At 42.7% G+C, this 18,218-nt stretch overlaps 1 protein-coding gene across 6 annotated transcripts in view; it reads right to left on the minus strand.

Moving 5' to 3' along the window:
- Positions 1 to 1,485: 1,485 nt before the first annotated feature.
- Positions 1,486 to 18,218, minus strand: part of sema3fa (sema domain, immunoglobulin domain (Ig), short basic domain, secreted, (semaphorin) 3Fa) — a 35,128-nt gene continuing 18,395 nt past the window's right edge. For 5 of the 6 annotated variants that reach the window (XM_035524568.1, XM_035524567.1, XM_035524569.1 and 2 more), the window contains 17 exons: positions 14,365 to 14,525; positions 13,958 to 14,020; positions 13,349 to 13,468; positions 12,729 to 12,818; positions 10,980 to 11,073; positions 10,639 to 10,758; positions 10,082 to 10,221; positions 9,145 to 9,259; positions 7,324 to 7,393; positions 6,390 to 6,534; positions 5,749 to 5,971; positions 5,377 to 5,465; positions 5,216 to 5,257; positions 4,897 to 5,054; positions 4,697 to 4,764; positions 4,423 to 4,556; positions 1,486 to 3,983 (listed from right to left, as the gene is read on the minus strand). In XM_035524568.1, the coding sequence (XP_035380461.1) occupies positions 3,531 to 3,983; positions 4,423 to 4,556; positions 4,697 to 4,764; positions 4,897 to 5,054; positions 5,216 to 5,257; positions 5,377 to 5,465; positions 5,749 to 5,971; positions 6,390 to 6,534; positions 7,324 to 7,393; positions 9,145 to 9,259; positions 10,082 to 10,221; positions 10,639 to 10,758; positions 10,980 to 11,073; positions 12,729 to 12,818; positions 13,349 to 13,468; positions 13,958 to 14,020; positions 14,365 to 14,525 (2,285 nt within the window). In that variant the 3' untranslated portion in view covers positions 1,486 to 3,530. The remainder of the gene's footprint in view (positions 3,984 to 4,422; positions 4,557 to 4,696; positions 4,765 to 4,896; positions 5,055 to 5,215; positions 5,258 to 5,376; positions 5,466 to 5,748; positions 5,972 to 6,389; positions 6,535 to 7,323; positions 7,394 to 9,144; positions 9,260 to 10,081; positions 10,222 to 10,638; positions 10,759 to 10,979; positions 11,074 to 12,728; positions 12,819 to 13,348; positions 13,469 to 13,957; positions 14,021 to 14,364; positions 14,526 to 18,218) is intronic. The other variant, XM_035524570.1, reaches the window with a different exon arrangement.

The raw sequence follows: 18,218 nt of genomic DNA on the forward strand, positions 1-18,218 counted from the left end.
AAGCTACAAGCTACTAACTTTAATATATTGTCCAATGGATTCATATAGGATTCCTGCTAAACACAACTAGGAGTGAGTAACAATTCATTTATAATAAGCATGAGGTAAGCACCATACAAATGAAGTAATCTGGATCAATAATGCAAATTAATAACAAGTAACAAGTAACAAAAAGAATAATGCAACAACAGACATTTATGAATAACAGGAGCATATGTCACAATTTGGAGATTATATTAAAATAACTATGCATTACTAGTTGATTATCATTTGACATCATAGTAGATTAGTTTATAATTGTTATTTTGTGAATCTGTGGGATGAGAAAAATTGGTTGTTCTGGTAGGGATTTGAGCGTGATGCTATTTTTGGTCATAGTTTCATGGAGTATAACCAGGCTGGTAAGATATTCTCCTTCTCCATGGGCTTATGTTGAGGTTTTCTCCTGCAATTTTTTTGCAAATTTATATTCCAATGCAGTTAGTGACAGGGAAAAGATATTATCTCTCTGCTGGTCATGGCTTGGAGTGTGGGAGAGGAAAGATTTGAAATGCACGGCTTACAACGACAGGTTCATCAACAAGTTCTGGACCCATAATTACACTCTGAAATTTTGCACAATAGATGCTTCTAGTGACAGGAATTACCTGACTTTGATTGCAGTCTTCTGCAAGGGCCTCAGAGATGACATGAAGACTGAGATGGTGTGAAGATATAAGGAGAGCGACCTGGTGGAAATGATCAACATAACAGTTCATCTAGACAACTTACTACCTGTGAGGAGAACACCACCACACAGCCACTCACAGGCTGGCTCCAATCAGAGCCTTCCCTCGAACCTATGCAGTTAGAAATAACTCACCTTAATGCCAGGAGAGAGAAACAGACCTCAAGGTTTTAACCCCTATTGTGCTGAACAGAATCATCAAATAGCTCACTGGACTACTGGACCCAATTGATCCACACCGAGAGATCCACACTCAAGGTCCATTCTGTGGACAACCATCATTTAGGAAAAGGCTACTTATGTTACTTAGGCTACCAAACATCTAACAGTCTAACATCTAACAGTCAAAGCTACACATCACAGGCAGCTCATTTTACATAATCACAAAATAATAAAATATATACAAAATAATATTGAGGTTGCCCTGGTCATGTACACACAATCCCCTCACTTCCTGGTCTCCCATGTGTCAGAGCCACTGTCTTAGTTAACGTTGTTCCTCTACCTCCAGAGAAAGTGCTGCTGTCCCACAACTTTCCTGTTCCCCCAGTTTATCATCACTTAAATGAGGTTTTCAGAAACTGCACACTTGATCTTAGGTAGCAGTGCCCTTCCTCCTCAGGTACAAGTATAGGCCCTCTGTGAAGCAGAGACCCAAGCCATTGAGGCTTACATAGATGAGGCTCCAGCTCAACATCTGTCTACCTCATCATCTAGTTTCTTTATTATGAAGAAGAACAGGAGTCTCTGACCCTATATCAGCTTTTTATGTTATAAAATATAGAATTTTAATTAATCAACAACAATGAAAGAAAAAGCATAGTAAAATCAGTACATTAACTTTGAATTACATCTAATCCCAATTTCTTTTCCACAACATATTAAAAAAATTCAGACAAAACAAAAAAGACAAACCACAGTGATGTATAATGTATTACTAACAAAGAACTGAAAAAAATTATACAACAGTCATTTGAAGCAGCCTGCTAACACGTTTTAAACAAGTACACAAGAGAGGCAAGAGAGACACAGAAGTTCATTGAGCATCATAACACCTTGTCTTGTGCTTAAAACAGTCTTCTGTCCTTTAGAACCAATCTCACTGTCCCATTGTAGTGGTATTTTCACATAAAGTCATTCTCACATAAAAGACCATCCATAAACATCTACATAGCAACACGTTTGGGTTTGGACTAATTTACTTGTACAGGACATATACAATTCATGCAAAAATCAAAGAAATCGTCCCAAAGCTCGTCTTAGTTTTAGCTTAATGGCAGTCAAATAAAAGGGGTTAAAAGTGCTTCCTTTGACTCTTCTCCTGCTAAGATTGGTAAGGCTATATTTTAATCGATACAGCACACTGTCTGTATGCTTTTCCTCAGCAAGAATTTTGTTTTGGAACAACAGAAGTATAGATGCCCTGGTCTGAATCAGATGTATTATATAATTAATGGATCTCTTGTTCGTGCAATATTTGTATGTAGTATTTACAAATAACTTGGTAAACTAAATTTGAAGAAAACGCTAGGATTACTAAACAGGAGATGTTAAAGAACTTGAACCAAACCCGCTGACTGAAAAAAGACAAACTTTACACATATCATACTGACATATGGAAGATCAGGACAATAACAAACAAGTACAGAGGAACTTTTTTTCTCTTGTGTAGATCCTTGCTGGATGTCATAGGATACTTGTGTACAGATTCTCTGGATAGACGGATTGAACCAATGAACTCATTTGAGGGCCATGCTGGTTTTCTGTCCTCAAAGAGTGAGGTTCCATTCCACACAGTGCAGTCAAACTGTCCATTAAGGCAGCAGCTTTCAAATGGCCTCATGATTACATCACAACATATCCTTATAGGCCACCATAGTGAGCTAGAGAGCGGAGATACCTGTACTTTGTGACAGGTTGTACTAAGTTGTTGGTCCACTGACTGCAGCATGACTTGTACTCTCTTCAACCAGTATGTCTCACAGCAGCACTGCCATTAAAATAATGCCAAAAACTGTATATGTAAGCATTTACAAGTAGATAAAACATACACAGAGCAGGGATTTTATTAGAACTAGCTCTCCAGTCCATGACTGACTGCTTAGTCAGTGATGGTATTCCTGGGGAAAAAAACAAAATAAAAATACAAACAATAAACATCTGGCTAAAACCTGCTCTGAGTTTAGAAACAGGTGATTCATTAAAGTGACAAATGGAGAGTGACTTATACAGACCTCAAGACGTATGATAGTGAATCAGCTGGGCTCTCAGTACAACTGTGTTTTCAAAACAGTGGTGTTACAACTCATGCCTGGTTGTACATTATATGGTATCCTATTAAGGACACCTATAAGGTGTTTTGTACATTCAGTGTACACAGCATGAAGCTAAACCTTTGCCATTGCTTATATTACAACCACACAGTTATTTATGACAATAACACTATAATAATAAATATACTATAAGAAGAATAACAATAATAACAAAATATTTGCACAGAAGGATCTATACACAAAACTGCTTTTTTTTTTCCACTTTTTTGTGCTCTCAGTACAAAGATATCCACAGAGCCTAACTATGTACAACCTACAATAAATACTTCCTATTCTCACCACGTGCTGCTCTAATATGACCATTAAGTCCTTTGGCCATGTTCCAGTTTGGTTTGTAACTTATTGGCATGTCTGATGTCTTGTCGCTGGGTATGAGGTCTCCCTCGGATCTTGTGGTGAAATGGCGCGTGTGCTGTATGTGCATGCATGTTCGGAGGGGAGGAGCGCACGGCTGGGCCTCTTCTCACCCCTCATGTCTCCGCCGTGCTCCCCTGGCCCTCGTGGTGTCTCCTGTTGCGTGGCTTGCGCTGGGCTTCCTTGGGTTCCTTGGAGTCCTTCTTGGGGCGTGGGGGGGCGGCGGTGTCTGGGTCGTCGCCGAGCTGCCAGTAGTCCTGGCAGTACTGGTCGATGAGGCCCATCTCGGGCTGGCTCAGGATGGCCAGCAGGTCCTTGTACTGCTCGGCGCTGGGTGTCCAAGCGCCGGGAGGCGGGGGCGGGGGCGGGGCAGGGCCAGCCAGCACGCTTGCCTCGGTCTGGATGCTGTTGACGGTGCGGGCGGGAAGCACCACCAACTGCAGCCTGACAAGGGTGTGTTTGAAGTTCTTCTCAGTGGATGTGCACTGGTAGGCCCCGGCGTCTACCAGCTGGAGAGAACGCAGGAGGAGACCCTGCTCTGTGCGTACCACACGACCGTCCGAGCGGATCTTCCAGAGAACACAACATGCATAAACTTAACACAGACATAATAATGAAAATATTTACATTTTAATAATTGATGTTCAATTTAACCTATATGTGCTATGCGTGCAAATTATTCTGCGATTAAATAGATTTTAATTCTTTGCATATTTAAAGCTTCCTAACTGGGATTTTTCCTTTTGCCTAATGAGAAGGATAGAGAAATGTATTCCTCAAAATTGTGAGTTTAATGCATCATGACTAGCAACTGCAATATTCACAGTCTATGTCTTAAGCCTTTAGCAAAGATCACGCACGGTACTCATTGGGTCTAAAGCAACAGCACCATCTGCTAGAAAAAATAAGTCTGATGGGATGCTTTAATTACTAAGCAGAAAAATGTGTGAAATTAGTGGCCATTGCTATATTGCCTGACAAATTGATGTGTGAGTACGCACTACACACCTCTCTCCTCCTATCACTGTTCTCCTTCTGAAAATGCCATTTGATTGAAACATGAGGAGATCTGGCTTGGCATTCCAGGAAGGCAGTGCTTCCCTCGACTCCATACTGTACTGCCTCCAGAGTATTCTTATTGGCTGGCATGGAATAAAACAAAACAAAAGAAAAAAAACCTTACATTTAAAACTTATATAAGGCTTCTTCTTATACTGAATAATTTTTTGTATTGTTGTTATTCTGCTGTGCAAAGCTATTCCACTTTTCATCTATTCCTCACCATTGGAATTGTAGCCTCTGCACTGTCTGATAGGGTTGCCATACTTCACGTCCTGTCGTCGACTACGCCTGGTACAACAGATGTAAACACACATTCAGACAAATTTCCGGATGACTAGAAACTTCAGAGACTCCTGTTTTTAAAGGAACACCCCATCCAACCTCTCCACCCATGGCAACACTGCACCGCGTGCCCCTCACCTCTTCTGGTTCGCAGAGTAGCGGGAGCAGGACTTGCCATCCCAGGCACAGTAGGGGTCGCGAGCGAGGCAGCAATCCGCGCAAGCCTCGCCGTACACGTCGCACCTGTGCAGCGTCAGGTGTGTGACTCCCACCACTGAGCTCACGTACAGCTGTTGCTGTGGAGGGAAGGGTAGCGCATGCTGTTGATTTCTCTTGTTTTTTTTTTTTTCCAATTAACATTTTCAAAAGTGAAAGCCAGAAAACCTGGACAAAGTTTTGGAAATGCCAGCAGTTCGAAGTGCTTCCAAGCATGAATAAAAGAGTTTATGGTTCTTACTCTTTTTGGGGAAATCTTCATTGTGGTTATTGGTGTTGGAACCTACAAGATGAAATGATGACAGTTTCAGTTAAAAGCTTCATCATTCTGTAATCTTTACATTTATCAATTCAACAAACTCATGAATAAATGGAGAAACATACTGGTCTGCACTGACTCACCCTGAACACCTCCACTTCCTCCAGAACCAGCTCTTCAGTCTGGAGGTCATCTCGAGGCAGAACTATGACCTTCTGTACAGTGCCTCGATCTGGGATTGAGAAGAGCAGAATCAGCGTTGAAAAGCTAGTTTTGAGACAGACAGGCAAAGCACCAAATGACCACTAAAGGTTCACTAAAACGGTCCATTTTTCACACTCTGTATATACGGCCTTACTAACAGTATATTTCTGTCATTGAATAAAGATTAGAAACTGCACTTGTAAATGTTCAATTTCGCTGGAATAAATGTTTCAAAATGCATCAGTTCAACTTTTTGACTAATGAATTATATGTTGATTTGACTCTCATGCACAGAATGGAAGTGGTCTCACCTGTTCCTAGAAAAAGCACCTCGTAACTGCCGTCAGCAGCTGCCACTTGGTCTACGGTGATGGTAGTAAACTCATAATCTACATTGGTGCGCACCACCAGGGGGCGCTTATGGACTGGATAGACAGAGTTGTACATGGTAGGATGGTTCCGCATGAAATTTATGACCTCGTCTGGGTAATCTTTAGTGGACTTCATGTTGGGTGTGAATGTCCCTCCTGGACACTGAGGTGAGGGGACAGAAATTTATTGATTTATTGTTTGCATCTGAATTTGTGCATCTGACCTCAGTGTGAATTCACATCGAAAATAGTGATGTTCGTCAAGGTGATTTTCTTTAAAGTGATGAAAGTCAAATGACAGCATCAACACGTCTGCAGAACTTAACTGATATGGTGAAACAGGACTGACCATTAAAGAGCCGAAATATTATTAACCATTAGCATTAACCATGAACACATGACAAGAAAATGGGAGAGAAGAAAAGACTACACACTGGAAGGGAGGGCTGTTTGAAAAAAACCTGTTGGCTTTTGGACTATCTATACTGATACATGTGTGATGTGTGTGTGTGACGTATGTGTGTGTGTGTGTGTGTGTGTGTGTGTGTGTGTATGTATATGAAAGAGAGAGAAACACTCACTGTCCCAGGTCGAGGATAAGGGATCTTCCCTTGGTAAGCTATCCACTGGTAGTTTGGGCCTTCCTTGTGAGCAAAGGGGCCGTTAAAGATCATCCGCACATCAGCCATAGAATAAACACATATGGCCGATCCCTTGAACACTGAGCTGCAGAGAGAGAAAGATTGTGTGCGAGACAGAAGATGGAGAAGGAGGGGGTCGATTATGCACTGATGCACTGAATTGTTAAAACAGATGTAATATTCACTCACACACTCATTCTGTAATGGGTTTCCCCTCTTACCCATACAAAAGTACACATCATCACATGGAAGACAAGAGATGCAAAGACAGAGAGCGAGGGAGACAAAGAAAGCCGTGACAGCACTCCTGCCCTCCATAGGGGGAAAGCACGTTTCTCATTAGCATGGAGCTGTGTGCTTTTGGGTTTCAAAAGCTTAGACAAAGCCTGGAGGCTTCACTGATTTCATCTAAATCCTACCGACCTGAAACTAGTCCACTTGCACATTCCTGCACACCACTGCCACTGCCTTGTTTATTTACCCCAGATGCTTCGTATGTGAGCCTTGTGTAAAATGTCTAGACCTTTTACAGTTCCCTTCCCAGGAGAGCTCCGCAATAGTGAACGGTTTCCATAAATTCAAAATGCCATTTATTACTCCGAAAGCTTTGGTACAACATAGAAGAGCACAGTATCGCTCCACTGGCAGGCAGAGCATCTCTGCGCAAGCCTCCTTGTGTTACTTGCAAAAGCTGCCAAATGATAATAGATTGGCAATGGTTTCCAGCTGCATTAAACCTGCCGTTGTGTGGGCAAAGGCAGCCATGGTAAGTAAAACAAAACTGCTCCGTCACCAATGTGATCAGGGTGGAAGCCGGGCAGGTGAAAACAAGGCCCATGTGCAGCACGTCACGGCAGGGCTCTTGTGAACTTACCCAGACACGGAGAAGACACCGTAGATGACTGGATTCTTGGTGTCTTGTGTCTTCTGGATAAAAACGTCACCTAAGAAAGAAAAAAAAAAAAAAGATGCAGAGACTCAGTCTCAGGGCAGCAGAAGTTTGAGCTCTCAGGTTTGTGTGTGTGATCAGATGTGTGGATTCTGCGCTACCAGTGACAGGGAAAAAGACTAAGGACAAAAGTGCAATGGAACAGAAATAAAATATCTAATTAAATTCTTTGAGACCAGCTCCCTCCCAAAACACACACACAGTGTAAATTAATCTAATAAGACAGCATCTTGTGCCAAAATGGAAGTGGAACTAGTCAAAAGGGAGAAACAGAATGCAACACGATGTTGAACATGCTTGAGTAATACAGGGCCTCTTGTTACAGAGAGACAGCTAGAGGCAGACAGAGACAGGAGCAGAACAGGAAAAAAGTCAGAAGCTAGAGATATGTTCCATCAGGCACAGAGACAAAAGGACTGTTTAGGGAGAGTCATAGATGATCAGACACAGACATTTGGGCCCAGGTACTACTACAGAACCGTTCAAGGAGTCAGTTCGCTTGACAGTGAAGCTTTGCAAAAGGTATACATGAAATCCTTCCTGATCCTGAAGGGACATGGAAAAACGGGAGGACCTGCAGCCCTTTCAGGAGGGAATTCCTTCCATTCCTGATGTTGAAAGAAGAAGGGGGCTGCAGGGACCTTGATCGGGGATGCTATGGAGGGTTGCAAAATGGTCCAGACACAGCACACACACCTCACAGGCCCACGAGAACGCAGCAGCCATGGAAATGCAACATTCACACATTCATGTTCATCCACGGACCAACAGAGGGAGACGGCTGGTGGTGTTCATTTTGTTGGCCAGGGCTGTTTCGCCTTGTCACTCAAATGCTGGGCACTGGGCAAAACTCCAGTATGTTCTGTCAAGTCTGGCTAGATGCAATTGAACTCGTATACAGAGTAGTGCGAACAGGTGCATGCACGCACGCACGCACGCACGCACACATGCATGTGCACACACACGCGCACATGCATAGGTTCACACACAAATACACGTGATACAAATACACACACAAATACACCTGTCAGGTTTCCTGCATTTTCGCCATTACAAGTGTATTTCACCATTCAGTTTACATTTTAGTTGAATGACAGATTTGTGTCTGACACTGAAAACTCATACCAGCCCAATATGACAGTCCCAACCCTCCAGCACTTTAAACCTATAGAACAGATCTACTAGAGGTAGACAGACAGACAAAATAAAAGTCAGTCTCTAGAGAGCCACAATGGTCACATCATCCAACATGGAGACTTTACACAAATGAACTTGAGGGCTCAAGGCTCCACTCCTCGGAAAGTTCTTCAGAACTGGACCAAACTCCAGCATGAAGTTGTGAAGCTGGACCATGCCAGAGCTGCAAAGTGAGCCTACATTTCATAAGCCTGGTCCAGATGTGGGGGTGGGGCTCCATAGGTGGAGACCAACTGTGAGTGTTCTGCCTTTCAACTCTGATTCACAAGGGGTTATGAAACACTTAAATGAAGAAGCAGAAAAAAAAAATCACCCTTATATGTGATCATCGATGGCGTGACAATGTAGAGGAAAATGAAAGAATCAAGAAAATAGCACATCCATAGACAGGGCACAAACAGTATCCTTCTTCTGTAGTGAATTTCAGACAGAAGCCTACAGCATAAGTCTTGGTCATAATGCATCTAGGAATGCTGGGCTAAGATAAAGTCTCTGCAGTAATGTAAACTACAGGGTGAGCAGCGTGGGTGAGGCGGGAGGGAGACTTACGGAGCTCGTCGAAATGCGTCTCAATACCGTCAACCCCCGTTACGGAGCAGATGAGGCGGGCCTTTAAGAAGGTGCTCCATTTGTTAACTAAACAACAATGACCGCCATCATCATTCTGCAGGCAGAGAGGGAGGGAGAGCGAGAGAGAGAAAGTAGGAGGGAAAATAAATCATTAATCATCGATGACAAAGTAAAAGCTACGAAGGCTGACCAAAGCAGGCCATAGGTTAAAAAATTAGTGAAAGACAGGTTATCAAGTTAAAACCTCTTTTGGTGTTGTATTCCCCTCCAGCCTCTGATAGAAATAATACATCAAATCGGAGACAGTTCTTTGTTTTTAAATAAAGGAAGACTTTGCTACAATTATCACCATATTGAAATGGCACAGCAAATTCAAGAGCACTTAGCACCTCTTAACATAATTCAGTGTGTAGTTTACGTCTCTGTAAACTTTATTCGAAATAATGCTGTGAAAAAAAACTAAACAAGACAAAGGCTTTATATAGGAATCTCTTCCACTGTGTACTATTTGTGTGGGCTGCACTGGCTGGGTGGGGTATGGTTGTAAACATTGCCTCTGAGCAGTGCTTAGACCCATCTGCTGTGGACTACAGCCAGCTCCAATAATGAGGCCTGGCAATACCCACCGACCAGCAGCCAACTACCCACACATTACAAACGTTCACCCGGCCTTATTCATGCTGAGAAGAATACATTTACTGGAGGAGAGGACCAGCTATTCAAAATTCGGAGGCAGGGGTTATGTGAGGACTAATGTTTATGTTTATGGTGTAGCTGTGGTGTACCTTGGGGTTCACGCAGTGCTCTAGCCAAGCCAGGATGCGAGTGCTATGATTTATGGGGTGACGTGTCTACTCTTTAATATACTAGTGCCTGTAAGTATAAAATGCGTAAGTATAAGAGTGTGTGTTCTCACCAGACAGATCCTCCCGATCCTGGATTGAGCCATGGGGGTCTGGCCCATTTCTGAAGCTTTCTCACGGAAGAAGAAATACAGCTTGTCATCGTTCTTCTCTGCGCTGTCTGGTATGAGCTGCGCATGGACAAACGTAGGATCTGAGAGTCACAGGTATGATGAGGAAAGAAAGAAAAGTCATGAGAAAGATAAGGACAAAGAAAGAAGATTACATTAAAACCAAATAATAAATATTTATTTATCCTTTAATAAACCTTAATATGCTGCGGTCAAAAGTAGCCTAGAATATAACCTTTAGCCTTTTCTCCCTGCCAAAACAACATTATCAGACACGTCATATGAAGGTGGTCTGTGCAGGCCTCCGTGTGAAATCTGTGACAGGCATCACTGTACAATGTATGTGACAAAGTGAGAAGAGTGTGGTATGCGTTTAATCAGAGCCATGCAAAAGACATCATACTCGGTACAGGAGACAGCTCTGTCTGGGATAGCAGTGTGTACATATCCTCCAACATTATCATCCTCATGTGTGCCTGTGTGAATGTGTGTGCATGTACCGTTGAGCCAGCGCGAATTGTACTGATCGGTCCTCATGGCTGTGTGCTTGCCTAGCGTACGGAAAATGGCAGAGTCTGTTCCCATAAAATCAATGTAGACTCCAGCGTAGAGTTGGCCATCTGTCCAAAGAGTGAGAGAGGCCGAAGAGAGACAGGAGGGAGATGCAGACACATGGGCATTAAAGACATGTGCTAAGTTGATTCTACAAGGAAAAGATGAAACAGTGATGAAACATTGTGTTCATTTATATTTGTGGGGCTGCAGTTTTTAACTCGAGTGGCTGGGTAGGAGGGGCCACACAAAAACAGTTAGTGGTCAGGTAGGGCTGAGAGGTCCTTACTGATCAAAGCAGACACGCTGTTCAGTTTGGGGTCAAATGGACATTTTCCCTTCCCAGAATCCACTTTACCCGGCTCCAGACGAAAAATGTATTCCTGGAAGAGTGGGCAAGTCACACAGAGTGGAAGAGTCTATCAGCCAGGGAAGAGTCTGTCAGCATACATTAAAGGAAACATTATTGATTAGTAACAGGTCTAAGGTTCACAGAGCTTTCCTGTCTTCAGAGAGTAGGGATGACACTATTGACTGGGAATTCATTCCACTGTCAGCGTCTAAACACTGGTAATGATGCACATTGTAAAAACCAGTGGACCAAAAGCAACCCAAACTCTTGATTTCCCACAGAAGACAGGTTTTAAACTGGCAAAGAGAGCAGAGAAAAACCATCAATAGTCTGAGACAGAGAAAGTAGCCACAGATGGTAAATACATTTATTTACATTGATTGGGCATACAACCATTTAGGATTTAAAACCACATTTTTTATGGCTTATACAAACCACTTTTCTAATTGTCTTTAAGATTTCCCACTGGAAACAATAACATCATTAAAGGTTTTGGTGTTATCTGTAGTTAGACACATGGCAAGCAAGTGATCTGTCACAACAATCAAGATCTTTCAAGGCCCAATTTATGTAGCAAAGCCATTGACCATGCTTCATATGTTAGTTGCACTCATTCAAATCAAGTTTTACAAAGCTTTGAAGTTAAATAATGGGGTAAAATAGGAAGAAAGAAAAGGAAAATAAAGAAAAAATTATGGTCTCGATGAGCATGAAATTTATGCAATCCAGATCAGGATGGAAAGTATGCCTTGATAAAAATCTGATTCAGACCAGAAGGTTTCTATGGTTAAATGTTAGGTGTCTTCTCCACAAATTAATCTTGCTAGCAGCTCTTTAACCTCCCAGTAACACTCCACTGTAAATAGTGCACATGCCAACAGAAGACAGAGATACAGCACTCCCACCTGTGGAAACAACGTCCTTGTTTTAGGAGGACATCATGGTGAGAGCTGCTTATATTTCAAACATATGTGTGTCCAAAGAAAACAAGATTCAAATGATCGAAACTTTATCAACGTGTTGCTTTTCAAGCCCACTCCCTGCACAGCAAATAAAAGTTTCTGAATCTTGTATGATCCAGAATGCTGAGTTGAAAATTCCAACAAAACTAGATCAGATTTCATGGTGAAAGCTGTAAAAAATGATATAGTATGTCTGACACCAAGATAAAGGCTGAAGCACCTTTAAGTGCCTTTCAGTGCGCATCTCCAATTCAACAGCTCCTATGCGTGAAATTCGTGTCTCGACAAATCATCTATTTTGATACAAACTTGGACGAGGAAAATGTACCCACCTTTGGGGAATGTTCCGCTCTAGTGCTTTATGAGCATACCTTAAATTTAATACTTGGCACAGGTTCACTTTTCACTGACTAATCACTTTGATGTGACGATCCAGTGAATGAGTATCAGAAGAGTTGAGTGTTTTTTGACACAGGCAGTGTTTAGGCAAGTGTAGGCAACCCTGGCAGGATGAGGCACTTGTAATTTGCCTTCTCTGTTACCTTCTATAATAGAAATGAATGACTGCCACTCTAAGCATACCTGTCTTCCCCTCTCCAGACAAAAATGCGCTGCCATGTCAGCAATCAAACAACTCTCTGTCCTGGCAAATCTAATAAAACCCCTCCAGAGGAATCCCTAGATGAAGCCCTGCTCTCATCACCCCTGTGACCTGATGTCCCACCTTGGGTGCGTAGAGCTCTGGCTCGGCGCTGGGGTCTGCAGCCCGGCTGGTTCGGCCTCCGGAGCGAGGACTCTGATCATGAAGCAAAGCCTACGAAACAAGGCGTGTTAGTGGGTTATGCCCTCACCTGAGATCCGGCTGTCTGGTCTCTTATCCTAGAGCGGCGAGGTCGAGCTACAGCCCAGGCCACTTCTAAACAAAGGCGCTCAGACTATGGTGTCATGCTGTTTAACTGCACGCTGTTTGAGAGTGGTTTTGTTTGCTACGTGCAGAACATGCAAGAATGCATAAACAAGACATGCTTTTGTGTGTAAGGAGACAAACTGTCAAACTGAATTTTAAAAATGCACTTTTTGTTGCAGAAAAGCAAATGCGTTCTATATAAAAAGCTTTGGTGTGAAATGTCTTTGAAATGTCTTAAGGAAAAGGATTGTTGCAGGATAAAAATGAGAGCCAAGAATAATGTAAGATTTTTTCTTACATTCCCAAATGCTATAGGGCTGGTTTTCATAAAACATATGAAGACTAGTCTTACACTAGAGTACATTATTAATGGGGATTCTCTCATGAAAAATCTTTTAAATGACCAAATAGCAGGTCACCTGAGGCAGAGGGCTCACCTGTGACCTATGACCCCGATCCACATAGGTGCAGATGGGGTTGTAGGCGCCTGTTCCACACACGTACAGGTGAGTTCGGTTCCATGGCTCGATCAGACGAATGAAATTCCCACACTCGCCCTGAAAAAAGATCACACCGAACTGAAAATTCACACCAAACAGAAGCAGAACAGTTTCACAGAGTGTAAACGTTACGTTCTCAAGTTACATTTTTCAGTGACATACATTCATTCCAAAATAAATAAATAAATAAATATTCTGACCTTCAATTCAAAGACCATACAAGCAGATATAAACCTGAATTCCACATTGATATGTACTATTTCCCTTTATGCTTTGTTTTATGATGTTTTTCTAAATGGTCTAGATGTTCTGGAAGGCTCCCTTTGACATGCCTGAAAACAAACCATGTTTGGCTTACGTGACAGTTTTGGCAATGCAGCTACAGCTATAACTCACAACAAACTCACATATCTTGTGCTGCTTTAATGTCTAATGAACAGAGCAAAAAATGGAAAAGAAAGAAACAACTGAGTGTAAGATCACTGAGCATCTGTCATAAATCTGGCCATTTTAAGGTTGACTTCTGGTCCTGGGGTGAACACTTACATTGGTGTCCTTCCCTGACAGAACACACTCAGTCTTCCTCTGGGGAGCCACAGGCCAGTGGATCTGAAAATGAGGGAATCAATGAATGAGAGGAAGAAAATAAAAACAGTAACCTTTGACCTCCTTGAGCCAAACCAAAAGTCAAATGTCCAGCCAGACTTTGCTGTAGACATCGGTTTGCCATGCACACTTTGTGGAGCCTCTGCTCCAACTCTTCCTCTGTGGTCTCTTGTGTTTGACCACCAGGCTTCTTGGTGTTTTTGGCTAGCAGACTGCTCCCAATTTATCACAGACACTGACACATGTAAGAACTGCAGTACCATGTCTGGCAACAATCTATATCTATAATGCGTTTAGGCATTTTATAGGAACGTGGCTGTTGAGTAAACACAAGATGGAGAGCTCACTATGAGAGGCTCTTTGTTGATGTCGTTCAGGTCCAAGGAGAGGATGTAGTCCTTGCTGCCAACATACATGCGGTCGTGGTCTTCATCCATGCGCAGGATCCTGTAGTCAGTGGAATTGAGCAAGAAGCCAAAGTGATGGGCCGTGCTTGTGGACTTCAGCTCTGTGGAGGAGGAAAAAGTCAGTCACCTGGAGTTGGCAGAGGCTCCACGGAAATCAGGCCAATGAAATGAGACTGGGTGGGACTAGGGTGCCTTGTGTTGAAGATCATGGATGTATGCTTCCGGTAACAACCATCATCACCTTTGAGATGGTTTACTGATGGAACAATCGCCGACTCAACATAAAGGAATTAACAAACCTTGGAAGCTTTCAGTGCCAGGCCGTAGCCAGGTAACTGGGCCACTACAAGAAACCTGCTTTGCTGAAATCTATGCCCATGCCTGTCCCCCTTGTAATTCCTACACTGAACTGCTGCAGTATCTCCCTCTGGTCCAGCGGGCGTGCCACACTGCTGAATCCGCTGTTACTGTCATAAGCTTGCGATTACAGGGGGATTTTTTGTGTCTCTGGTATCATTTTGTGTCATCTGGTATCATCTATGAAAACGCTGTCTAAAATCACAAACATCTCCAAATGCTATTACAGTAGTTCAGCTTGAGTTGGTATTTTCTAGAGCTCATGGGGCTAAATGTGAGAGGAACATGTCCTCAGGCTTTAGCGCATCAGTGAAATGATCATGTCTGGCTTTGTGGAACTGTAATTATTTCAGATGGTGGTTTATTACTTGGTTTATTGTTTGACTTAGGAAACAATACTGTTCTTTATAAACGGTTATATACAGTAGATACCTAATGACATACTATTGATGCCACAAGTGCTTACAAGTTTCTGCAGATGTTGACTGTTTGTTATAACAGTAGCATGAGTTAAGTATCTTCAAGAAACAAAAATTTACAATCTGTTTCTCTCACACACACACACACACACACACACACACACACACACACACACACACACACACACACACCTTTCCTCTCCCTGGCCGAGTACAGTTATCATTCAGTTAGCATACAGAGGGAAGCCTATGTAGATGTCCATGTTGAGATGCAACATATCTGTATGCACACTAGGGTATGAGTGGTGGGGTGGGGAGTGGGGGTGGGGCATATGGAGTGGGAGCTTGGGTGTGGAGGGCAGAGTAGTTGTGTTATGGGGTGGCAGGGTATGGGGGAGTGGAGTGGGGTGTAGTGGTGGCCGCAGGTTGTGGTGGTGTGCTGGGGGAGGGTGTGGTGGTGTGGGGGGCAGGATGTGGAGGGGGGGTGTATTGGTGTTGTAGGGGTTTGGGACAGCATGTTGGACTGAGGTGGGGTGGGATTGAAATGGGGGAGGGTGTACAAAGAAAGGATTCAGAGAACGGAATGCCATGGCTCATATTACTATAACCCAAAGTCATCTAATGTCTTGTCTAGGAAGGAGGATGCAAACCTGATAAGGCAAGCCAAGAGCACGCTCAGAAAGATCTAGCTACTGCTTGCCACAAGCTTTCGATTCTGGGAAGGAATCCCAGCATTTCCTAGCAGAGAGCCATCGCACCTTGGGGTTGGAGGTCAGCCAGGCTAGACTGAGTGCATCCAGACACCAGGCTGAAATCGAGCCAAGCACCATGATCGAGGAATGATTCTCCTTTTCTTACTCTGAAAGAAATCAGGACTTACAAAGGGCCATGTTAACAATGGTCTTGCATGCCAAATATGCATCGCATGCCAAATCCCGAGTCATCTGAATTGTTGTGTGTATGCTGATTAGTAGTGCATGCTGATTAATTATTCATTGTTCCCATGTCAGACAAAAGGATAGCATTATGCCTTATATGCACACTGACTGCTGCCCTGAAGGTCTAAGGCATTGTTGGGAGCTATTGTTATCGCTGGTCTGAGCCCATTTACCGCACTGTGTATTGGCAGTGGCAGCCAACACTGATTTTTCCCCCGGAGGCATTAAAGACATTAAAGATCTGTGGGTAAAGACATGTAGTATATAAATTACAAAGCATAAATACCGGTGTTGAATTAACACCGCAATGTTTATCATGTCCAGATGGACATGAATGAATGCTGTTAGAGTTAATTCAACACTGTGGTTTTTGCTATGTGCGTAAACTCCAAGAAAATGGTCATGCTTCATGTACTATGGTTTGGCAAGACACCTTCATTCATGAAACACATATGTGCTGTGTGTGCTCTCTTACAAGCACACAGGAGATGAATAACCAGACAGATACTGCTAAAAAACACACACACAGACAGACATACACAGACATATACACACACCCACTGTAACCCTAGCAAGGGTGTCATGTAGTAGAAGACTGTGGGGCGCGTTTGCACAGGCTCCCGTTACCCAGAAGATCATCTGTCCTCTTAAAAACCCTCCTCTGAGCATGCCACACACCCAACAGACGAAACTGGAGGTGGGACACCCATCTCACTCATGCACCCACCCATGTCACAGCTGCGTCTACACCCGCAAGCCCCTACGGATGACTTCTCACGCACCTAAACCTGCAAATCTCAAATCTAAACGTGCAAAAAAACAAAAAACAAAAACAAAACAAAAAAAAAACAGTCAGGCACTGCAAAAAAAACCACCCACTGTTTGGAGCAGATGTTAAGCCCTCCAAGGTAGAGCATTTCTACCTTTAGCATTTAAATTTTAATGCTAAAGATGACACGGCCCATAATAATTCCACTGAGCTGTGCTAAACAACTCGTTTGCCTTGACTTTTCGAAGTTCTTCGGAGGGGCAACCAGCCCACTTGAGGAAAGTATGTGGAACCAGAGCAAATGGTCTTCTGCAGAAACATCAAACCATGATATGTAAATGAAGCCATAATGAAACGGTGTCAAAACAGAATAATTACAGCGCAAACGTACTCTGCTTCTGTTTCATGGATTAGAGTGATAGTAATAATTTTGTTTTGGAACAACCACAAAATCCAACAATAATCTCAATATATACTTTGATTATTACTTTCCTTCTTGTTGGATAAATCTAGATGTTTCCCCTAAACATGAATTTGGGCATGCAGGAACAATGGTAATGTTGATGGCTTTACCAAATACCTAGCTCTACTTCTGAAAGTGTGGAATGAAACATATTTGACTCCATTGCGGAAATGACATGAGACAGTTCTGACAAAAAGTTAGGCTACAACACCAGCATGTCCAGGGGATGACAACACAGAATGAGTGGAGCTCCACCGGCATATAACATGACTATCAGAAGACACAATCTCACACACGGAGTGATTCAGAGAGGGGCTGCAGACAACACAACCTCCCTCCACCTTATACCTGTGTGGGCATTCCAAGTGAATAGTTAAAATTCTCTCCCCCTATTTCAGCATTCCAGTTAAACTAAAGGAAATATCCAACTTGTTCTAACACATCATGTAACATGACTGTCTCATTATTAGAGCTAATAAATGCAACAGAGGGTTTCTTTAATTGGTAAGGTGTTTTTTTTTGTGGGGTGGGGAATAATGATTAAATTTGTAAATACTACAGCAGACCTAATCCAAAAAATCTGATATGGATTCTGCCTATATTCCATAATTCTGTGGCTATTTACAGCCACATTATAGTATTTTCATCTGTTTTGTAGATACAAACAGCCAACACAATGTCTAACTAACTGAAGTCAATATTACAAGGCACTGTTCAGAATTCTGTAATAATGTCTGGCTTCAATACAATTTTACCATGTAACTGGGTGTAGAGAGTCTGATTGCTCACACCACTATGCAAAGATTCACATCAACAAATATGGACCTTATGCATGTCTTCGATTATTT

Source organism: Electrophorus electricus, chromosome 3 (genome assembly GCF_013358815.1).
Source record: "Electrophorus electricus isolate fEleEle1 chromosome 3, fEleEle1.pri, whole genome shotgun sequence".
NCBI lineage: Eukaryota > Metazoa > Chordata > Actinopteri > Gymnotiformes > Gymnotidae > Electrophorus > Electrophorus electricus.